The sequence below is a fragment of the Loxodonta africana genome, chromosome 14 (genome assembly GCF_030014295.1).
Source record: "Loxodonta africana isolate mLoxAfr1 chromosome 14, mLoxAfr1.hap2, whole genome shotgun sequence".
NCBI classification, from domain to species: domain Eukaryota; kingdom Metazoa; phylum Chordata; class Mammalia; order Proboscidea; family Elephantidae; genus Loxodonta; species Loxodonta africana.
This window is the reverse complement of record NC_087355.1, coordinates 10,877,903-10,901,450: the sequence shown is the minus strand read 5'-3', so window position 1 is coordinate 10,901,450 and position 23,548 is coordinate 10,877,903. Positions and strand designations below refer to the sequence as shown.

Sequence of the window (23,548 nt, the reverse complement as noted above, 5' to 3'; positions counted from 1 at the left end):
CACCATCCAACACTGCATTCAGCTCTCACAAAACACCATCCCCATTTTATAGATGAGGGACGTGAGATTCGGAAAAATTAGCACCTTGGTTAAAGTCACAGAGTTTGGACGTGATAGAGCTGGGACTCGGACCCCTGTCATCTTACTCTTAACCACTTAGCCCTCCTTCCTTCCAGAAGACATGTGATGGTCCTCATGGTGGCTGGAAGCTGAGTGCTGTGAGTTGAGAGGGAGCCAGGGGAGAGGGCAGGAGAGGGTGAGGCTGTGAAGAGGTGTGACCTGAGGGGAAAGAGATTGAGAGTCAGATAGAGGAGGGCAGGCCAAAGGTTTGTATTGTTTGTTTTACAGTGGCAGAGACTTAACATTTTTAAGCTGATGAGGGCTCAGGAAGGAGGCATTCAGAAATGTAGCAAGCAGAGGGCAGGTGTGTGTGGAGGGGGTCAGTGTAACCTCTTCTTTTGTGGCAGGATAGGGCAGAAGCAATTAAGTTTGTGGATTTGTTCTAGAAAATTGAGGAAATTTTCCTCTGACCTCAGTTCCTTCCATCGCTCCTCCCACTCCTCCTCCTTCCCCATCCTCAGTCTCTGCTCTGTGTGGAACATCCTGTTTCCCCTCAAGGTTCAGCCTGTCATCACTGTCCTGACTCCTCAGGCAGGACCCCTTGCTTTAGGCTCCTGGGCGCTGTCCACTCCAGTACCAGCAGGCCCTGCCCACTCAGAGCTTCGGGGAAGAGGCCTCCTATTCATTGTTCGCTAGGGTCTTACCCAGAGCCAGGCACATAATATGTATTCAAAAAATGGTTGTAAAGTACATGAATCATTCAGCCTGTATTTAACACATAGGTGCACCCTGCAGGAGGTTATGGTTTAGCAAAGGACAGGATAAGTACACAGATAATAACAGACATATGGGGACAGTACCACAGTATAGAGATGTGCAGGGTACTGTGAAGGGGGAGGTGAGAGGGAAACAGAGAGTACGTGTACTGTGTGAGTGACATCAGGGGAAGCTTTATAAGGAGTGTAGTCTTGAGCTAGTCCTTGAAGAATGGGCATATTTTTGACTGGCAAACATAAAGAACAGGCATTTTATTTCAAGAAAGTAGGATAAGAAATGGCACAATGCTTATCTGTGGAGCACAGGGCAATCCAGGTCGGCTGAACTACGGAACATCGCCAGGGCAGCAGGTCAGTGGTTCGCTGGAAAGACCTGGAATGCTGGACGAAGAAATTCCGTTTTACTTGACTCCCATGGTAGTATCTTCCATTTTTATCTTTATCAGTATCAGTATCAGAAGATTTTGTAGACATATTCAAAAGTGATTTTAAGCAGTCATTTTGGACTTAGCTAAGAAAAAGATTATGAGAGTTTAGAAATCATACCTACCACCTTCGTTCCAGAAACTAAGCCAATAGGCTTGAGAGTTTTAGGAGGCCAGTATCCATCCAGTTTTCCAAGAAGGCCTTTGTGCCCAGTGGTCTCCTACAGTTTGGTGATTGCTGACCTCCTCAGACTGCTGGGAGGTGGGGGGGAGACAGGGCAGGTGAGCTGGGATATGTTTGCTCCCTCAGTTATATATTTGGGTTTCTCACTACCTATAAACACTATTCTAAATAACTATTTCTAGACAAAAAATAAAAACCTCCTTTTTTTTCTTTCAGTTAAGAAAAAGAAGCCTAAACTTTTAAATAAATTTGATAAGACTATTAAAGCTGAACTCGATGCTGCAGAAAAACTTCGTAAAAGGGTAGGTTGATGTTTTTGTTTTGTGCAGAAACGTGCAATGGTTTAGTTGTTGAAACTCCAGTATTATTGTTTTCTTAAAAAATAAATACAAGAGAAACAATCTTTGAATAGAGTGGATTTTACCCCAGGTGTGTCAGCATTCCCTGTGAAATGAATTAAATTGAAAAGAATTGCAGCCGCATAGCAAAATAGAAATAGAGCTTACTTCCAGGCCAGCTGACTTGGGTTCTAGTCCACCTCTTTCACTTTCTAGTTGTGTGGCTTTGGGCAAATCACATACCGATGCTGAGCTTCCATCTCCTTATTTAAGAAATGAGGATAATAGGTTCTCTTGTTACTTCTTACTTAGTTTTTGTAAAAATAAAAATAACCCACACAAACTTAGTCAACTGATCTTTGGCAAGAGAACAAAGGGGATTTAATGGAGAAAGAATAGTCTTTCAACAGATGGTTCTGGACAGTCACATACAGAAAAAAATGACTCTAGACACAGCTTACATCTATCACAAAAATTAACTCAAAATAGATCACAGACTTAAGTGAAGGGGCAAAACTATACAACTCCTAGAAGATAACAGGATAAAATCTCTGTGACCTTGGGTTTTGCAATGCCTTTTTAGACACAACACCGAAACCATGATTCATAAAAGAAAAAAATTGATAAGATGGACTTGGTTAAAACTGAAAACTTTGGCTCTGTGCAAGACTCCATTAAGAGAATGAAAAGAAAAGCCACAGACTGAGAGAAAATATTTGCAAAACACATCTGAAAAAGGACTTAACATTCAAAATATGCAAAGAACTCGTAAAGTAAGAAACAAGCAATAAGAAAACAAGTAACCCAATTACACAATGGGCAAAAAAGATCAACTGAGATTTAAAAAAGAAAGCATCAACACTGTCAAGTACCACCCAAGTGGAAATTGTTAATTTTATAGCACCTTGAAGCAAAAAGAATAAGTAAGGTCAGTCCAGTATCCTTAGGAATATTCTTACTTTTAGATGAAATAATATTAGATTTAACTTCTTTTCCCTTAGAGTTTTACTCACGCATCCCTAGTGTCCAGGGTGACTGTTGTATGTCTTACTTTGTCATCAGTTAATTCGAAACATTATTTGCATTCTCTTTTACATGTTACAGTTTTGTCTGCAATGAATTGACACCAGATTTAAGTTATTTGGTTCCTTGACTCAGTCATATTCATCAGATTATTAGGCTGAAACATTTCTATTATAATGTGTTCAGTCACGTCGTCTCTTAATCATCGACTTATTTTTCATAGAAATTTCTTTCTCTGCTCCATTCTTGAATTTGGACTCTGTATTGCTCGTTAGTTTTCCCGTAACATGCTTTTGTATCAAGTAGACATTGGCTGCAAAAACAGAAAGGAGGGCTGTTAGTAGAAAACAACAGCAATAAAAAAAGCTCAGGTTAGTAACTACAATGAGAGAAGAATGTATTTCCCACACGGTTATTGAAAATGTACTAACAGATATAAAGCCTCCGTAACAAGCGCTGAAGACGACTCCGGAGCAAAGGCTTGACTCACACTATCCCCAAGCAGATAAAAACGTACTGACTCCAAACAATATTGGAACAAAGGCATTTTTCACTGTCCCTACGTTTAACCATATGGAATGATTTCTTTTTAAGTCTATCTTGTTTAACTTTTTGAAGTGTAGGCATTTTCCACTTGTGGGAAATTTGCATTTCTTAATAGAAATTAGGCAAGATTCCTTTTTTTTTTCCTATCTTTTTTTTTTGGCATCCTCCACTTTCTCTGCATGAAATGCCGTATCTGAAAATGTAAGATTCCTATGTCACAGGTGACTTTGGGGATAAAGAACAAACAGCTTCAGGGAAGGATTTTTATGTCATGACTGTGCATGAAAAGAAGGGTCCAGTTATGAAGGGTCAGTAATTCAGTGGGACGGAAATGCACTGCAACAGTCCACGGGATGTCCTCCAGTTTTTACTTACTTACTGGGAGAAATTACGATGTTTTCCTTGAGGAGCGCCCTGAATCTATAACTGAGTAAACGAAGGAGGAAGAAGTGGCCACGGAGGCAATTCTTGCTTCTGAAACAGCGGGGAGCTGTATTATGGACTGAATCATCAGCATAATGAAGCCTTTTAGGGGTATGTTTACAGCTGGTACTTTCAAATGATGTGGGACTGCTGAGGCCTGGGCTAGCCATGCGGAGACGTGCCCTAGTCACAGCTGTCCAGGCTCAGGCTCAAGTATGACACTGCATGAGAGAATATGGTCACTGGTTGGTTTTTTTTCCCAAAAATGTGTCGATTGTCTATTTTATTCACACATTTCAATCATCTATTTTTTTTAAATAGTATTTATTTTTTAAAAATACCTTCCCATCCCAAGAAAAAAGATATGAAGGCATATACTAAATATATTAGGTTATTGAATCATTTAGTGTTCATTGTATTATAAGTTAAAAAAAGGGGAGAGAGAAAACCTGATATAGCTAGAGTAAGAGCAACATGTGACAGTTCCTACCATAGACTCTAAACAGTGCTAGCAGTGATTTCAGCTCTACTCTTCCTAATGGGCAGAACAAAGGGAACAGACTTCTGCTGTAAGAATAATAGTGTTCATCAGCATAGCTGTTCTGCACTAAGTCCAGAGAGAAACCTGCTGTGGATTCCAGAGAGTGTACTGAATGACTGGACACCTTCTGTAACACACTTCCAGGGATGTTTCTTACTGTCCTTCAGTGCAGCCCAAGGGGCATCACACCTAACAGTGTGATCCAAGTATGTGCATCTCCTGTGAACTGTCCTAGGATTAAATATAAGTTACATTGAGGAAAAGATACTGTCCAGGCAATTCTTCTCAAATATTGTACCTTGTACTTGAGTTTTTTAAATAAGAACTGAACAGTAGTAGTGTTTAGAGCAATATTTTTTATCAAGGGCCTACAGAAATGTAAATTTTTTAAAACTAAAAGAAGGTACACTGACTTTGCCAGCTGAGGTGAGAGAAGAGCTCATGGCCCCTTGGGTAGCCACACAGCCAGTGTGTGGAGGGGACCAAAAGGAGTGCTTAGGGCAGAGCTAAAGGAAGCTGCCATTTTTATAGCCTTGGTGGGCAACTAGTGGAGTGTCAAGCAGGAACAAAACATTTTAGCAAATTTGTTATGAATATTGTTATTCCCATGTTTTAAATATGGTAATGTTACATGCAGTATGATTATCACAAAAGTAGTATCAACATTTGCAATCTAAGTTGCATACGGCATGTAGTAGGCTGAAAAGTGGCAACCCAAAAGATATTCACGTCCTGATCCCTGGAACCTATATAAGTTACCTTATTTGAAAAAAAGGGTCTTTGCAAATGTGTCTAAATTAAGAATCATGAAATGGAGAGATTATCCTGGATTATCTGGGCAAGCCCTAAAGACAATCACAAGTGTCCTTATGCGAGAGAGGCAGAGGCAGATTTGATACAGACAGAGGAGAAGGCACACCCCCCCAGAGGAGAAGGTGATGTGAAGATGAAGGCATACATTGAAGTGATATAGCCACAAACGAACAATTGCCAAGGATTGCCAGCAACCAGAAGGTAGAAGAGGCAAGGAACAGATTCAACCCCCAAACCCCCAGAGGGAGCATGGCCCTACTGACTCCTTTGTTTCAACCCACTGAAAACTGATTCTGGACTTCTGGACTCCAGAACTGTGAGAAAATTAATTTCTGTTGTTTTAAGTCACCAAGTTTATGGTAATTTGTTATAACAGCCATAGGAAACTAATAAAGATTTTGGTACTGGGGAGTGAGTTGCTGCTATAACAAATATCTAAAAATGTGGAAGTGACTATGAAATTGGGTAATGGATGGAAGCCAGAATAATTTTGAGGAATATGATTTAAAAGGCTAGATTCCCTTAAACAGACTGTAGAAATGTGGATGTTCAAGGTGTTTCTGGAGAGAGCTCAGTAAGAATTAAGGAATATGGTAGAGAAAGCCTGTATCATTTTAGAGAATACCTATGTCATCATAAACAGAGTATTTGTAGATATATGAAGGTGCTTCTGCTGAGGGCTCAGAAGGAAAACATGAACATGGTATTGGAAACTGGAGGAAAGATGATCCTGTTATATAGTGGCAAAAACTTACCTGAATTATGTCCTAAAATTGTGTGGAATGCACAACTTAGAGGCAATGAACTCGGATATTTCACTGAGGAGATTTCCGAGTAAAGTGTTCAAGATGTGGCCTAGTGTCTTCTTGCTGATTATCCAGGAAGGCCTTGTGGATGATCCTCTTGTCTTATGGCATGAATTCCCATTATATACACAGGAAAGCCACAAGGCTTTTGATAATATTATACTAACAGAAACACTGCCAGTTGAAAAGGACGGAGACAGCATAAAATAAAGGAAGGCTGAGAGACTTCCAAAATTTTGCAAGCAGAAAATAAAACCAAAAAAACCAAACCCAGTGCTGTCAAGTCGATTCCAACTCATAGCGACCCTATAGGACAGAATAAAACTGCCCCATAGAGTTTCCAAGGAGTGCCTGGTGGATTCAAACTGCCGACCCTTTGGTTAGCAGCTGTAGCACTTAACCACTATGCCACCAGGGTTTCCAAGCAGAAAATAGGCTGACAAAACTACTCAGCTTCAATTATGTGCTACCTGTCTTAGTTATCTAGTGCTGCTATAACAGAAATACCACAAGTGGACAGCTTTAACAAAGAGAAATTTATTATCTAGTCTAGTAGGCTAGTAGTCCAAATTCAGGGCCTCTGCTCCAGGGGAGGCTTTCTTTCTCTCTATCGGTTCTGGAGGAAGGTCCTTGTCATCAGTCTTCTTCTGGTCAAGGAGCTTCTCAGCACAGGAACCTTGGGTCCAAAGGATGCACTTTGCTCCCGTCGTTGCCCTCTTGGTGGTTTGAGGTCCCTCTGTCTCTGCTCTCTTCCCTCTTTTATATCTCAAAAGAGATTGACTTAAGATACTATTTAATCTTGTAGATCTCATCAATATAACTGCTGCTAATCCATCTCATTAACATCATAGTGATAGGATTTACAACACATAGGGAAATTATATGAAATGACAAAATGGCAGACAGTCTTACAATACTGGGAATCATGACCTAACCAAGTTGACACATTCTAGGGGGACACAATTCAATCCATGACACTATGCTTCAAGAAGAAGGGAAGATAACTCCTAGGGCACAGCCTTGGGTCCAGAGGCCAGAGCCAAGAGTACTGAGGGCAAAATCATAGGCGGAGAGGCCAGAGCCATGGGCCCAAAGGGTCGAGCCTCAAGCCACAGAGGATTGTTCCCAAACTTGGAAATCTTATGGAATTTGCCCTGCTGGAAACTAAAATTCCTTGAGATCAATGACTCCTCCCTTCCATTTTCTCCCTTGTGAAATGGGAATGTATATAAGTCTTATTCTGTGCCTACCCCACTGTTATATTTTGGAAGCATATAACTTGTTTTCTAGGTTCACAGGTTCACAGATGGAAAGAAATTTTGCCCCAGGATGGATCAAACCCAGAGTTTCACCCATACCTGATTTAGATGATGAGATTTAGGGCTTTTGAGCTGATGATATTTACCTGAGATTTTAGACTTGATGCTCTAATGGGCTGAGACTTTGGGGGATGTTGGGATAGACTGAAAATATTTTGCAAGTATGATGGATGTGAATCTTTGGGAGCCAAAAGGCAAACTATGGTAGACTTAAAAATGGCTAACATGAAGATATCCACATTCTAATCCCTAGAACCTTTAAATGTTACCTTATTCGGGAAAAAAAGAATCTTGGCAGATTCAACTAAATTAAGCATTTTGAGGTGGGGAGATTATCCTGGATTATCCAGGTAATCCCTAAAGACAATTGAAAGTGTCCTGATAAGAGAGAGACGGAGGGTGATTTGATACAGACAGAAGATGAGAAGGCACTCACACACAGAGAAAAAAACTCATGTGAATATGGAGGCGGAGAGTGGAGCGAAGTGATCATAAGTCAAGGAATGCTGGCAGCTACCAGAAGCTGGAAGAGACGAGGAACAGCTTCTCCACTAGAGCCTGTAGAAGGAGCATGGATCTGCTGACACCTTGATTTCCACACTTTGATACTGATTTTGGACTTCTGGACTCCAGAACTGTGAAAGAATAAGTTTCTATTGTTTTAGGCCACCAAGTTTGTGATAATTTATCACAGCAGCCTCAGGAAACTAATACAGGTTATTTATAAGAAAGTCCCACAAAGATAAGATAGTTAACATGAATTCTTCAGCACTTCTTAAAATCTTCCATATAAGAAAATGGTGATTTTAAAAACTAATATTGTGAGAGGGAAGTATATTTTAAATAGTGATATAGTTATTTTTGACAATAAATATAACTTAGGGAATATGTATCTGGCTTGATTTATCTCTGTGTCCAAGTTCTCATTCTCTTTCCATTATCCATTCTCTTTCCGTTATCCCGCCTGTCTTTAACAGAGACTTCTGCATGGCTGGCCCCATCTTCCTGTGCCTGCACACGTACATCCCACCCTCCACAATAATAATAATGGGTAACATTTTTCAATAGTTTCTCTGCTGTGTCTGCAAGCACTTTATGTATATTATCATATTGAATCTTCATAACAACCTCAGGAGGTAGCTGGGTACTATCATTATCCCTGTGTCATAGATTGAATTGTGTCCCCAAAACATATGTGTGTCGATTTGGCTAGGCCATGATTCCCAGTATTGTGCAATTGTCCACCATTTTGTGATCTGATGTGATTTTCTTTTGTGTTGTAAATTCTGTCTCTATGATATTGATGAGGTGGGATTAGTGGCTGTTACCTTAATGAGGCAGGACTCAGTCTACAAAATTGGATTGTGTCTTGAGCCAAACTCTTTTGAGATATAAAAGAGAGAAGTGAACAGAGAGACACAGGGACCTCATTCCACCAAGAAAGCAGCTCCGGGAGCAGAGTGTATCCTTTGGACCCAGGGTTCCTGTGCAGAGAAGCTCCTAGACCAAGGGAAGATTGATGACAAAGACATTCCTCCAGAGCTGACAGAGAGAAAGCCTTCCCCTGGAGCTGGTGCCCTGACTCAGATTTCTAGCCGTCTAGGCTGTGAGAGAATAAACGTCTATTGTTAAAGCCATCTACGTGTGGTATTTCTGATATAGCAGGACTAGATAACTAAGGCACCCCGTTTCACAGATGAGGTACCTGAGGCAGTCACAAGTAACTTACTGTAAGTCAGATACCTCATATGAGTGGTAGAGCCCAGATCCTAGCCAGTCATCCTGGCTGTGGTTTGCACCAGGAGGCATATGGGAACAAAAAGGAAACCTCAGATGACCTACCTGGAAAAAAAAAAATGATTTTACAGAACTTTAATAACATGTGGCCTGACTTCTTACTATTTAATCAAGGCTTTCAGAAGAAAGTGAAAGTAACAGTTGTGTAGTAGTTTGCGGTTTGCTTTTTACAGCTAGTTTTGTAAGGTAAATTTTGTTGTGTAAAAACTCACTCAGTGAAGGTCAAAGTATATGAATCACAATGAGTTTACATTTACCTGTGAATGAATGGATTCACCAATTTATAAATAGCCAATGTATCTAGGAAGATTCATTTTGCAAAAAAATCTGTCTCTACCCCATCATTCCTAATATCCTTGAACTGCTCCCATTTATTAGAAACCAGGAGACATTGCTTTATGCTGTGGAATGGCATTGAAAGGGGTGAGGCAAGGATAGGGTTCTTCACCCCAATACCAAGACCTCTACCAAGAATACCTGTGGCGCTTCCTCCATGTCTTTTCATTCAGTAACGGTCAAAGAGTCATCTTCTCAAGAACTCACGTGGGCTTTGGGTGGGGGAGGGCTCACACGACACAGAGGCAGTAGGCGCTGCAGTCAGCCAGCTCCCATCAGCCAGATGAGCTGAATCAACCTTGACGTTCGGTGGGTGACAGATGCCAGAACCAAGCGGACCGTGCTTCCTTCATGCTGATCTCCCACCGTTTTAACAGGTGCTTCTGAGCATCTATGAGATTTCTCATTGCCCCTCCAAGACATTCTAGCTGGAAGCAGTATTGTTTTTTTCTCTACTTAAAATTTAAATATTTTATTTAGGAATACATGTAGAAACTGTTCTTATATATTAAAGGGAAAATGTAATTTCTTCTTTAACAAAAACATACAGTACACTGTATGTCAGGTGTCTACTTTTTCAAAAATAAAATATGCTTATATCCCTTTCTAGGTTTATGATTGCCATAATACAGTGAATTTTTTTAAAATCTTAGATAAAATTGTCTTAAATCTCCAGACGGTATCCAGGAAATTTTGACATCATTGCTTGGTGAATATTGTGTAACATTACGCATTTGACTTTATCATACTTATGTCACTGTCTCTTCCTAACAGGGAAAAATCGAGGAAGCGGTGAATGCATTTGAAGAACTAGTGCGCAAGTACCCACATAGTCCACGTGCGAGATACGGGAAGGCGCAGGTAAACTTGGTTTATTTGTTGTCCATGTGTTTTATGTAATTGAATTTTTCACTCCACACTTTATGTATTTTGTCTTTTCCTCCTGTAATTTCTTTACAGAATCCCTGTCTCATTTATGTATATGCATAAAACCGAAGAAAAACTTTTTAAAATAAGACAATTACTGCTCCTGTTTTCTGCTGAACTTAGTAATTTTTTTTTTTTTTTTTTCTGTTTCGCCTCCATATGGCGTCTCTCTGGCTTTGAAAAGAAACTGGAGGTGAACACTTTGGTGATAAATTTCCTTTCATCCACCTCCACAACCCTTCTTTTCATTTAGGCTCACCACGTGGTTTTAGTTGAGGCTCCTCAGAGATCATTTTTTAAATAGTTAATTAGTGATATATTTTAATATATATGTCTGTTTCCTTTTGTTAAGTTTGTGTGTGTGCAGTGAAAATATTCATAGCAAGACATATGCCATTTCAACAATTTTCTCAAAGATTTAAGAACCTCAATTTTATAACTGGAAATTATCCTCAGGAAAGACTTAAAAAAATTTTAAAGTGAAATGTACTTTGTCTTCTCTCTAGTTTCTCTCAGCTGATTGATTTCTTACCCAGCTATCTTCTCACCACCTCCCACTTCTGCCATCTCTTTTCTTATCTCCATCTTTTGTAAACCTTTTCCACATTCACCTGGAACTACATAAGCCTCCCGTGTGGAGGTACTGTTCTAGTCCCTGGGAATATCAATGAGCACTAGAGAGGCCCTTTCCCTTAGAGTTCATAGATTCCAATGGAAAACATTTTAAAAATCAAATATTCAAAAGATATGTAATGAGAGCCTCCTATGTGCCAGGCCCTGTTTTAGGCACTGGAGGCACAACGGTCATCAAAACACATAAAAATCCCTGTCCATATGGGCTTTTCATTGCATCAGATAAGTAAGGAAATAGACATACTCGCTAGTGATAAGCTCTAAAAAGAACAAGACATAATGCAGGGACATGTGTGAGGGGATTGGAATGGCAGTGAAAGGGCTCACTGCAATGGTGACATTTGAGTAAAGCCCTGAAATTCTTTGTAAATAAATATATACTTAGAAAATACTATAAACATTAAAAATAAGTATATCATTTAGCAAAATAATGCATGCCATAAAGAAAAGAAAATAACATAAAGAGTATACCTCTTAATATTTTTTGGCTGCAATTAATGTGATTGCAAATGACAGGGCAGACAGCACTTTAGATGAGGTAGTCACAAAAGGCCTTTCTAGGTGGCGACATCTGGGCTGAGACAGACTGTAGAAGGAGCCATCTGTGCAGGTGGAGGGAAGAGCAAGGGCAAAGGCCATGCTGTGTTGCATGGAAGCATCTTGTTGTCGTGAGCTCGGCAGAAGGAAGGGCATGGTAAGGGAAGGCACAGTGGCCTTACAGACTGGACTGCTTACAGACTTAAGTCTTACAGGTTTTTTTCTTACAGACTTTATCCCTAGTGCACCGGGAAGCCACTGGAGAATTTTATGCAAGGGTGTGACCTGTCTAGTTGTTTTTTATAAAGATTGCTTTGGTTTCTTGGGTGGAGAATGGATTGTAGGGGCAGAAATAGAAGCAGGAATAATAGGAGGTCGTTGCAAGTGTTTGCAGGAGATGATGGTAGTATGGACCAGGGTCATGGCCTGGGAGATGGGGAGAAATGGGCAGAGGATGGAGCTGAAAGGACTTGGTGATGGATGAGATGCAAGGGGAAGAGAAAGAGGGGACTCAGGATGACTCCTAGGGTTTTGATTTGACCAACAGAGGAGATGATGGTACCAGTTATTAACCAGGGAGACTGGTGGAGGAGCATGTTTGGGGAGTTGGATAAATCAAGATTCTCTTTGGTCTGGTTGAGTTTGTGGAAATATCAAGTAGACCATGGGATTTACAGAGTCTGGATCTCAGAGTAAAATCAGGGCTGGATCTATATATGTGTCAGGTAGTAAAGCTCCTCTGGCGCTGCCAGGGGGATGAGATTGTCAGCCTCTTCCCAGGACACAATGAATGCAGAGCGACAGAAATTTTCCAGAACCAAGGAGGGGCTCACCACACCCCTTTGGAGGGAGGGCCACGCAGGCATTTGTGCATGACACCTACACAGGCACCGGCCCTACTATGGATGAAGCAAGAATGCTTCACTGTGGCTGCACGGGAGCAGCCACTCAAGAGCCAGATGCTCATATTCTCCCTATCTCCCCATTAAAAAGTAATTAAATTTTTATTAATTAAAATGTAATAAATTAAGTTTCAGAAGAGTTAATACCCTAACAATAACCATTTATAAGATTTAATGGACAAAAAAAAAAAAAAAAAAAATCCACTGACAATTACCAAAGACATAAAAATCTTAAGAAAGGGCCCTACGAAGAAGTGGTTAGGATCCGTATGATGTAAACAGAATTTATTGTGAAATATGAAAAAGAGTTGAATAAATATCAAGATAAACCACAAAAAAAAACTGAAACCAATTGCCACGGAGTCAATCCCAACTCATAGCGACCCTATTGGACAGAAAAGAACTGCCCCACAGGGTCTCCAAGGAGCACCTGGTGGATTCCAACTGCCGACCTTTGGTTAGCAGCCGTAGCCCTTAACCACAACGTCAACAGGTTTTAAAATTAATGCAGATAAGTCCCACTTCTCCATGGTAGAGGCCAGGCTTAGGAGGCAATGACTGTTCCATTTTTGTAAATCGATTTGGTCAGTAATCCTCCAAAATTACTAAATTACATCACTATTAAGCAGAGTGAACAGGTTTGTCACAAGAAGATTATCCCTATTCAAATAAGTGATGCATTTTGCCATTAGTATTAATAGTCATTTCATGAAGGAATGCATATTACCTACAGAGAAAAATGATTGACGTAAATGCTAATTATGGCAAAATGTTTTCTACTTTAGCATTTTTCTTTATATGTGATATTAACGGTGGATATCAAAGTCTAAATAAATGAAGTGATTTTGAAACATGGTGATGGCTGTATGTATGTCCTTTTTTGGCAGTGAAAACTTAAGATTTAGTCTTCAATAAATATTTTTTAATCTCTAAACTGTTATGCAATGAGGTGTTATTGATATTAACAGTGATATGGCATAAAGCAAAAGTTAGGTATGTGTGAAATATTAATCCCCTTTTCTGGGAGTTGATTCCAACTCATAGCGACCCTGTCAGGCAGAGTAGAGCTGTCCCGTAGGGTTTCCAGGGAGCACCTGGTGGATTCTAACTGCTGACCTTTTGGTTAGCAGCCAAGCTCTTAACCACTGCACCACCAGGGCTCCAAATGTTAATAGAATAATTTAAAAGAAGCTTTAAATTCATAGGAGTTTTAAGTATAAAAAATAGGCAGAAGGTGGGTGTTATAGGGAAGAAAAAAATTGACATCTTCATTCTTTTTTAGCAGATTTACTAATTACTTTGGAATATCCCAACATATTTTTTAAAAGTTAACAACATTGAGTTAGATACAAACTGGAGTATCTGTCGTTTCTAAAGTAGCACTGAGATTGCCTGTTCTTGGGGAACAGGCAAGATTTTCACTGGGAAAATCAATTTTGACCAAGTTCCCTGAACATCACATGCAAAATCTTGAATTATAAACCCAATTCACTTTATTGGCTTACACAAACCATTAATGCCTCTAAGGCAGAAACTGACACCTCTCCTAGGAAGGGTGGGTGGATGAATTAGTTAGAGTCAACAAAAGGCTTTCCAGTGTTAACGTCCTGTAACAAGTGTTCTGTCTCAGCTCAGCTCATTTTAGCTACAGATGTTAGACTGATAAAAATCAATCTGCACAATTTTCGTTTTCAAAGCAAATGCCTATCAGTTTTGGTCAAGGGATTCGAAAGAATTATATACCATTTTAAAGCTGATCTTTTCCCAATTCTGGAAGTTGTAAAATATTTATACTTTGTTAAAATGAGAGCCCTTGGGTGGGGGGGAGGGGAGACAAGGCATTATCACGCGGTCTTTTTAGACTGAGTTTGGTAAAGCGTATTTGATGCTATCTCTACATAGATGGGAAACCCTAGTGGCACAGTGGTTAAGAGCTATGGCTGTTAATAAAAAGGTCGGCAGTTCAAATCCACCACGTGCTCCTTGGAAACCCTATGAGGGAGTTCTGCTCTGTCCTATAGGGTTGCTATAGGGTCACTACAAATTGCAATCAACTCAACGGCAATGGGTTTTGGGTTTCTACATAGACGTATGTTCTTGGTAGGCATTTGTCCTTCCATTAACCATGCAGAGCCCCTTCAGTTCCAGACTCTATTTGGAAGTGTTGTAGGTTCAGAATGATAAGGTTGAACTTGATAGTCTCAAAAGAATGCTGTCAGCTCTAGAACTCTGTGATTCTGCCAATTCATCTATGAATGACCATAATCTGGGGAGTTAATTCGCCATAGCCCAACTCATAAGAAACCGCGGCCTAAACAGAAGAGCCAGGGTATGAATGTACAATGGAAGGTCACACAGGCAAAATAACCGGTAGTCATGGTCTGTTGACAGTGACCTTTCTCTTGGAGTAGATAAGTCCATTCCAGAGGCCATTTACAGGTTTTAAAAGGTAGTTGAGTGGTCGGAAGCATATTTCCATCATGCCACGGTAAATTACTCTTTTCTAATCTAGAGACTGTCTGTCCTATCAATTTTACTTTCTAAATGCCTTGTAAATCTATCCACTTTTCTCTATCCCCATTGCTTCAATTCTAGCCCTCTTCATCTTGGGAAAATTATACTCATTGGGTACATATTGACGAGTTATTTTTTGGGTGTCTTATTTTCTGAAAAGCTTCCCACAGATATTTTATCAATTGGTATTAATTCTTGTTATTTTTTTTCATTTGGAGGTAGAAAAGGGATGGATCATTTTCTGACCATATCCTCAAATTGCTGAGTTATGCTTTATTTTTGTTCTTCAGTATTTGACTACCGCAAACACTTTAACAAAGTAGCACGTTGTCTTGGTTATCTAGTGCTGCTATAACAGGAATACCACAGGTAGATGGCATTAACAAAGAGAAATTCATTCTCTCACAGCCTAGTAGGTTACAAGTCCAAATTTAGGGCATCAGCTCCAGGGGAAGGCTTTCTCTCTCTCTCAGCTCTGGAGGAAGGTCCTTCTCATTAATCTTTCCCTGGACTAGGAGCTTCTCCACACAGGAACCCTACTTCCAAAGGACGGCCTCTGCTCCCGGTGCTGCTTTCTAGGTGGTATGGGGTCCTCATGCTCGCTTCTCTCTTTTATATCTCAAAAGAAGTTGGCTTAAGACACTATCTCAGCTTGTAAATCTCATCAACATAACTGCCACTAATCCATCTCATTACATCATAGTGATAGGATTTACAACATACAGGGAAATCACATCAGATGACAAAATAGTAGATAATCATACAATACTGGGAATCATGACCTAGCCAAGTAGACAGATATTTTGCGGGAACACAATTCAATCCATGACACATGTTAAGTAGGATATTCTGAAGGGAAAATATTGTATATGCTACTTTTAGCATCTAACGGGTATACTTTTTCCTTAGATGGTAATCTTTAAATTGTAATCTACCAAATCTGATTAGATATTGATGACCATTTTACCCCTCCTCTCTCCTCCTGCCTTCAGTGTTTCATGCCCTGTTCTCCATCTCTAGCTAAGAAATCATGCCTCTTATTTCACAAAGAAAACTGAAGCATCCAAAGTAGCTCCCCGACAGGCTACCACCACTCCTCCAACAGCCCGCCTGTCCCTGCGGCCCTGCGCTCTGCCTTCCCTCCTGCTGCCCGAGACGAGCTGTTCCCAGCCCTCTTCCCAGCCCCTCTCACCTGCTGAGGGGCATCACTCTAACTCCGTGCCCTTCTGCATCATCAGATGTCCCCTCTCTACTGGATCATTCTCATCAACATAGAAACATTTTGTGATGTTTCCTGTGGATGAAAACTCTCCCTTGTGTCCACATTTCCCTCCCGCTACTGACCCATCCCTCTGCTGACCGTTCACAGTGAAACTCCTGAAAGAGGTGTCCCTGACTCCTTTTCGCCTGTGTCCACTCCATTCAGTTTTGGGTCCCCAGCAGTCCAATGGAATCCTCTTGTCAGGGCCACTGGTGGTGCCACTCTGTCTGACACAGCAGGACCTACTCTCGGTTCTCATCTTGCCCAGCCTGACAGCCACGTTTAGCACAGCTGATCACTCTCCCTCTTGAAGTCTTTTTTTCACTTGCCTTCCAGAAGGCCACTTTTTGTTGTTGTTAATTTCTTCCTACCTCATTCCTTCTCTCTCCTTTTCCTGACCCTGCCTTGTCTTCCTGACCGCTAAAGACATGCGCCTCTTCTTTTCTGTATTTACAGTCACAACTGCATCCAGCTTCGTAGCTTTAAATACCATCTACGTGCTCGGCAATTCCCAGATTTGTATCGCTAACTCTGGTTTTTCCCTTGAACTCCAGACTCATATATGCCACTTCCTGTTCAGCGTCTCCACTGGATGTCTGATAAGCATTTGAATTTCAAAGTCCCAAATGGAATTCCTCATTTCATACTCTTTAACCCTGTGGGGCAGTTCTACTCTGTCCTATAGGGTCACTATAAGTCAGAATCAACTTGATGGCAATGAGTTTTTTTGTTGTTTTTGTTAAACCTGGTTCAAGGAGCCCTGGTGGCACAGCAGTTGAGCACTTAGTTGCTAACCGAAAGGTTGGCAGTTTGAACCCACCTACCGACTCTACAGGAGAAAAGACCTGGTGGTCTGCTCCTGTAAAGATGACAGTCTAAAAAACCCTATGGGGCAGTTCTGCTGTTACTTGGGGTTGCTACATGTCAGAATCAAACTAAATGGCACCTAACAACAACAGCAAGCCTGATTCTCTCTTATCATCCCATTCTCAGTGAATGACAATTCCATTTACTCATCGCTCAAGCCAAAAACCTTGAATTCATCCATTACTTTCCTCCCTTTCTTCATATCCTACAGTCTGTCCACAAATCTGTTTGCTGTGACCCTCCTAATATATCTATAATCCAACCACTTCTCACCACCTCTGTTGCTACCACCCCAGTCCAACCACGATAACCTCATATTTAGATTCCTGCCAGAGCATCCTAGTTTGGCTCCCTGCCTGCGGCCTTACTCCCTCAGTCTGTTTTCCTTGCCATTGTGATCTCTTTGAAACATAAATCAGACCATGCCAACCACCCTGGTGGCTTTCCATCTCACTTAGAGTTAGTGCCAAAGAATTGATAACTATTTGTTATTGTTTGCTGTTGTCAGGTTGGCTCCAACTCATGGTGACCCCATACACAATGGAACAAAACACTGCCGATCTTACACCATCCCCATGATCAGTTGCACATGGGACCATTATGATCCATGGGGTTTTCATTGGATGGTTTTCAGAAGTGGATCACCAAGCCTACTTCTGAAGTTTCTTCCTAGTCCGTCTAAGTCTGGAAGCTTCACCAAAACCTGTTCAGCATCGTAGCAACACTCAGGCCTCCACTGACAGACAAGCAGTGGTTGTGTATGAGATGTATTAGCTGGGATTCGAACCTGGGTCTCCAGCATGGAAGCCGAGAATTACACCACTGAACTATCTGTGCCTCCTGACAGCAGCTTACCAGGCCCTGCATTGTCTGATGTCCATCACTCCCCCCTTTACTCCCTCCACTCCGCCACGTTGAACTCTGTTCTTCACCGCACCCCTCCTCAGAGCTTTTCCCTTCCCTGTTCTCTGTCTGTCTGGAATGCTGTTCCTTTGGATACCCTCTGCCTTGTGGCCTCACTTCTTTCAAGCCCTCCTTGATTTTCCTGGTTAAGCCAGCAATGTCTCCTCACATTCCCCAGTACTCCTAAGCCTGCTTTATTTTTATCCACAGCTCTTATGGCTGTCAAACATGTTACCTTTATTTGTATAGTGTCTTACCCTCCATTCCAGAATGTAAGCAAAATGAGAAAACGGCTCTGCCTGTTTTGTTCCATTTGTCTTCCACATGCCTAGAACAGTGTCCTGCTTGAGGAAGGCCTCCAGAAAATAGTTATTGAGCAAATAAATGAACCAGTCAACTAAGGAAAGAACGGGAGCTGTGGACTGGAGTCCTCTCTCTATAATGTTAATATATAATGTGATATAAGCCTCCAAGAGCACTAGTATATATTAATCTTGCTTTTGTAATAGTCTTTCTCATCTGTAGTTTAGTAGCTAGCCTTTCTTCATATAATTAAAAGAGTGTGTTGTATTGCTTTCTTTTGCTTGATCTTTTTATCTCTTAATAAGGGAAAAATTTCATGTTTGTCTTAAATTACTTCAAAAGCATGTTCAGAACTTGACTGTGTATGAATCCTTGGTGTGATTACAAACCTAGCTAGCCAGGTGACATTTATCCAGCCTGGGGCTTCCTCTAGAGTGAAGACGATTTAGCTGAGAAGAGGAGAAGCAATGAGGTGCTTCGGGGGGCCATCGAGACCTACCAGCAGGTGGCCAGTTTGCCCGATGTCCCAGCAGACCTGGTGAAGCTAAGTCTGAAGCGGCGGTCAGAAAGACAACAATTTCTAGGTAAGGCAGAATGAGAGCTCAGTCAGTAGGGAATTGTACGCTTTATCTTGAAGACCCTGAGGTCGTGTATACGCTTAGAGTTGAGTTACACCGGAGGAGACCTGGGTTTATAACTAATTCATTTGGTAAACGTGACCCAACTATGTGTTAGACTGACTACCTCTAAAATGAAACAGCACTCCTAACCTTAATCATTACAAAGGGGTAGATGGCAATACCCCCGCCCCCTGCCCCGTGCACCAAGTGGTTAAGCAGTTGGCTGCTAACCAAAAGGTCGGCAGTTCGAATCCACCAGCCACTCCTTGGAAACCCTATGGGGCAGTTCTGCTCCGCCTTATAGAGTTGCTATGAGCCGGAATCAACTTGACGACAATGGGTTTGGTTTTTGTTTTTTTTACAGCTGAGGCAAGTGAGATGCTGAGAGGTGCGATGATTTGCCTAAGCAACCACAGCTAACACGTTAATAGGTCTGGAATCAAAAGCGCACCCTGCCATGCCAAATCATTTTCTCTCTTAAACCTAACAAATGAATGAAAGTTGAAATTATCAGCAGAGCAATTTTTGTGAAGGAATTTTAGGCGTTCCAGTCACCCTGAAAATGTTGCTTGTAAGATTTAATTCTACACCAAGAAAAATGCTGGATAAAAAAATTTAATCACAAAGTACATTTGCAAGTGCTTTGAAGAGAGTAGCTTAGACCCTCCTCTCTGACTGACTCATATCCCCAGTGCCAGGACCAAGTAAGACTTGCTGTTACCTACCTTCAGCTGAGCCAGGCGTGTGACTCTCCCACCTAACAGGTTGTGAGTAAACCAGGAGGGAGGAGTGTAAGCTACATGTAACTGCTCAGGTGGGTGGTCAGCAGCTGGATGGGTACCTGGATGATTTGTTAGTGTCAGTATGGGAAGGTCATGTAAGTATTTTTCAGGGTCCAGTTGCCAGGAAGTAACGGCAGTGGGCCCCAGAATTGAAGCTAGGGTTTTCCTGATTCACGCAGTGCATGTTATCCTCTTGTCCACCAGAGGGCCCCATAGTACTGGATGATGTATCCTCTGCTCCATAACTGGGTCATTACGGAGAGGCGCGTGCACGCCTGTGGGAAACAGGTGTCAGCAGTTAAACACTGTCCTGCGTACCTCAGTGCCCTTTCGAGATTTACAGGGTGCCATACCCTATGTTAGAGTTAAGTTGGTATTTAGGCTTGTTGAAGTCTCTGGTGATTTATATTTGCAGTATGAAAATGTACATAATCTGGTTTTTTTTTCCTTCCCAACAAATCAGGTCACATGAGGGGGTCCCTGATGACCCTGAAGAGATTGGTTCAGCTCTTCCCCAATGATACTTCCTTAAAGAATGACCTTGGCGTGGGATACCTCTTGATAGGAGATAATGACAATGCCAAGAAGGTTTATGAAGAGGTAAACAGATTTCCTGTGAACCAAGTCAAGTAATTTTGAACAGAGTTCCGATATTATTATTTATAGATTATATTTAATATGCCCAGTCTCTCACTCTGTTTGCTTTAAATTAAGTTAAACACTAAGTATTTTTGTAGTTGACATATTATAAATTTTGCTTTCACATTGTTTTTTTTCTTCATCGGAAACAGATTTAAATTTTAGTTGTTGTGTGTCATAGAGTCAATTCAGACTCCTAGTGACCCTCTATGACAGAGTATAACTGCCCCATAGGGTTTCCTAGGCTGTAATCACTGTTACCTTTACAAGAGCAGGTCACCAGGTCTTTCTCTGGCATGCCTGGTGCCTGTTCCTGTGTTGCACTTAGAATTGGCCACATGTGAATCTGCCTCCCTGACTTGACTGAGAGCCCCTTAGAAAAGAGAACTTATCCATGTTTATTTGTCCAGGGCCTCAAAGAGTCCTGCATGTTCTAAAATGCCTATTAAATGGATAGATGTGTTAATTAATTGAGATGATAGTTGTGTCCCTGGAATAAGCAGAGATGTCATCTGTGTGGTTGTGATCCTTGTAATCATCACTCCATAGTTATGCCAGCAGAAATGGGATCAGGACCAATTCACTTTAATTCCGGAGGAATTTCTTGAGCTCCTGCACAGAGCCTAGCTCAGCGACAGGTGCATGGAAGACGTGGATGAAGCCACATCCATGCTTCCGAGCTCTATTTTGGAAGAAACTACTGGCAGGCACACATTCATTCATCCATTGCACGTCTGTTGAGCACCTGCTCCCTGCCAGGCACTGTCCTGGCACTGAGGATCAGCAGTGAGCAAAATGGGCAAAGTCCCTACAGACCTTACATTTTAGTGGGAAAATAAACTATAATAAGGTCACATGCGATCCGTGCTATAAGTTGAGTCGAAGTTAGAGTGATGGATGATGGGGGTCAGGAGATCTGTTTTATAATGGGCGCTCGGGTCAGGCTTCATTGAGGTGGTAGCGTTGACCAAGGACTTCATTGTGGTAAGGTGGTAAGCTGTTTGGATGTCCACAGAGGAGAGATTGAGGCAAAGGGGTTCAAACATGCTGAAGTAGGGGCAGCTTTGGCTTGCTGTAGAACAACAAGGAGTCCTGGATGGCTTGGTGGTAGGTGAGGAGGCCAGAGGGGTAGAGAGGCCTAGTTCAAGGGAGACCTCGGAAGCCTTTCCAAGGACTTTACCTTTCACTCTGAGTGAAGTGGACCCATGGGAGATTTTGAACCATACCCTTTGCAATGACTCCCCATTCCCTGCTGCTCCCAACCCCTGGTAACTACTAATAAACTTGCCTCTGTATATTTACCTGTTCTAGATATTTTGTATAAGTGGGATCATACAATATTCGTCCTTTTGTGTTTGACTTATTTCACTTAGCATAAAGTTTTCAAGGTATCATCCATGCTATGGCGTGTATTAGAACGTTCTCTTTATGGCTAAGTAGTATTCCATTGTACATATGTACTATGTTTGTTTATCCATTCATTTGTTGATGAACACTTGGGTTGTTTCCACCTTTGGACTATTGTGAATAGTGCTGCAATTAACATTGGTGCACAAGTATTTGTTTGAGTCCTTGTTTTCAATTCTTTTGGGTATACATCATATGGTGATTCTATGTTTAACTTTTTGAGGATGCGCCAAATCGTTTTCCACAGAGACTGAACCATTTTAAATTCCCACCAGCTATGAACGAGAGTTCCACTTACTTCACATCATTGCTAACACTTGTTATTTTCTGGTGTTTCGATAATAATAACCATCCTAGTGGGTGTGAAGTGGTATCTCGTGTTGGTTTTGTTTTGCATTTTCCTAGTAACTAATGATGTTGAGCATCTTTTCATGTGCTTGTTGGCTATTTGTATATCTTATTTTAAGAAATATCTATTCAATTCTTTTGCCCATCTTTTAATTGGGCTGTTTATCTTTCTGTTGTTGTTGTAGGAGTTCTTTCCCTCTCATGGGTATTACACCCTTATCAGATATATGGTTCCCAAATATTTTCTCCCATTCTGTAGTTTGTCATTCTGAATATATTTTGAAGATGGTTTTGGCAGGGTTTGTTGATGAAGCTGGCAAAATTGCTAACGTACAGGCAGGGTGTGCTGTGCAGACTCCCCGAGGACATAAGATACACGTGCTCCGTCTGTTTAAGGATTCCATGTTGGATGTGAATTTCCTTTCTATTCAGGTTCAAGGGTGAAGGCATGATACAAGGCATTCATCTTTTCTCTACGTACAACCAACTCATACCCTATTCATCTTTCTCCTTTGTTCTGTGTATTTTTGTCTAAGCAGCTTTGCAGGTTGAAAATGTTGCTGTTTTATTTACTCACTGCTAATATTTTGCATAATTTGTCTTTAACCATAATAAATGCATGTAATAATAAACGATGCTGTGATTTATTTTAAATGTTTATCTCGGGTTTGTCACAGAATATTAGATTTGCTCACTATTTTATCTTCAGTGCGTAAAATAGTCTGGGCACTGAAGAAATTTTTATATGCAGATTTTCTCTTAATTAAGGAAATGTATAAAGCAATGTATTAATAACCATTCAGAACTGTGTTCAAGTCTGGCAAATTTAGAGCAGTTTTCCCCTAAACACTAAAAGCTGTTGAAGTCCTACGGATTGACAGATGTGTTGCTGATTTGCATTGTTGAAACAATGCTTTAAAGGTTATTTCCTTTTCATTCATTTCTTAATTCTTGAGGACCCAGTGTTTAGACGTGAAAGCAGTATGAATTGAGAGGAAATGGGGCCATTGCAATGAGAGAGAACACTAGTTTTTTTTTAACTATAACATCATAATCTGATCCAAGTACAGCAAAGCTAATTAAAATTCGTTTCAACAGTAATTTGTAGGCTTCAGTCAATCATCATATGTTTCGGTTTCCTTTCAATTTAGGTTCTGAACGTGACACCCAATGATGGCTTCGCTAAAGTGCATTATGGCTTCATCCTGAAGGCACAGAACAAGATTGCGGAGAGCATTCCTTACTTAAAGGTAACTGTCATTGCCTCTCCTCTTCTTCCGTCTTCTGTTTGCTCTGACTGACCTGGACACCCTTGATTATGCATTGTGGATTGGTTGGTATGCGCTGCTGAGTCTCTTCATCAGCAGCATGGATACCCTCTGAGCATGACTTCTATATAAAGTGGGGACCCCACCCCGCAATGGAGAGCATCATGTACAGAAATACCAACCTGATGAGCAGAGACTATATGGAAGACACTTTAGGAAGGAATGCCTAAAACTGCAGTTATTTTTAGTT

At 41.1% G+C, this 23,548-nt stretch overlaps 1 protein-coding gene across 21 annotated transcripts in view; it reads left to right on the top strand.

Moving 5' to 3' along the window:
• ASPH (aspartate beta-hydroxylase) overlaps window positions 1–23,548 on the top strand; it is a 299,144-nt gene that overhangs the window by 218,879 nt on the left and 56,717 nt on the right. For all 21 annotated transcript variants that reach the window (XM_023545707.2, XM_064267734.1, XM_064267742.1 and 18 more), the window contains 5 exons: window positions 1,662–1,747; window positions 10,162–10,248; window positions 18,668–18,818; window positions 20,100–20,236; window positions 23,182–23,280. In XM_023545707.2, the coding sequence (XP_023401475.1) occupies window positions 1,662–1,747; window positions 10,162–10,248; window positions 18,668–18,818; window positions 20,100–20,236; window positions 23,182–23,280 (560 nt within the window). The remainder of the gene's footprint in view (window positions 1–1,661; window positions 1,748–10,161; window positions 10,249–18,667; window positions 18,819–20,099; window positions 20,237–23,181; window positions 23,281–23,548) is intronic.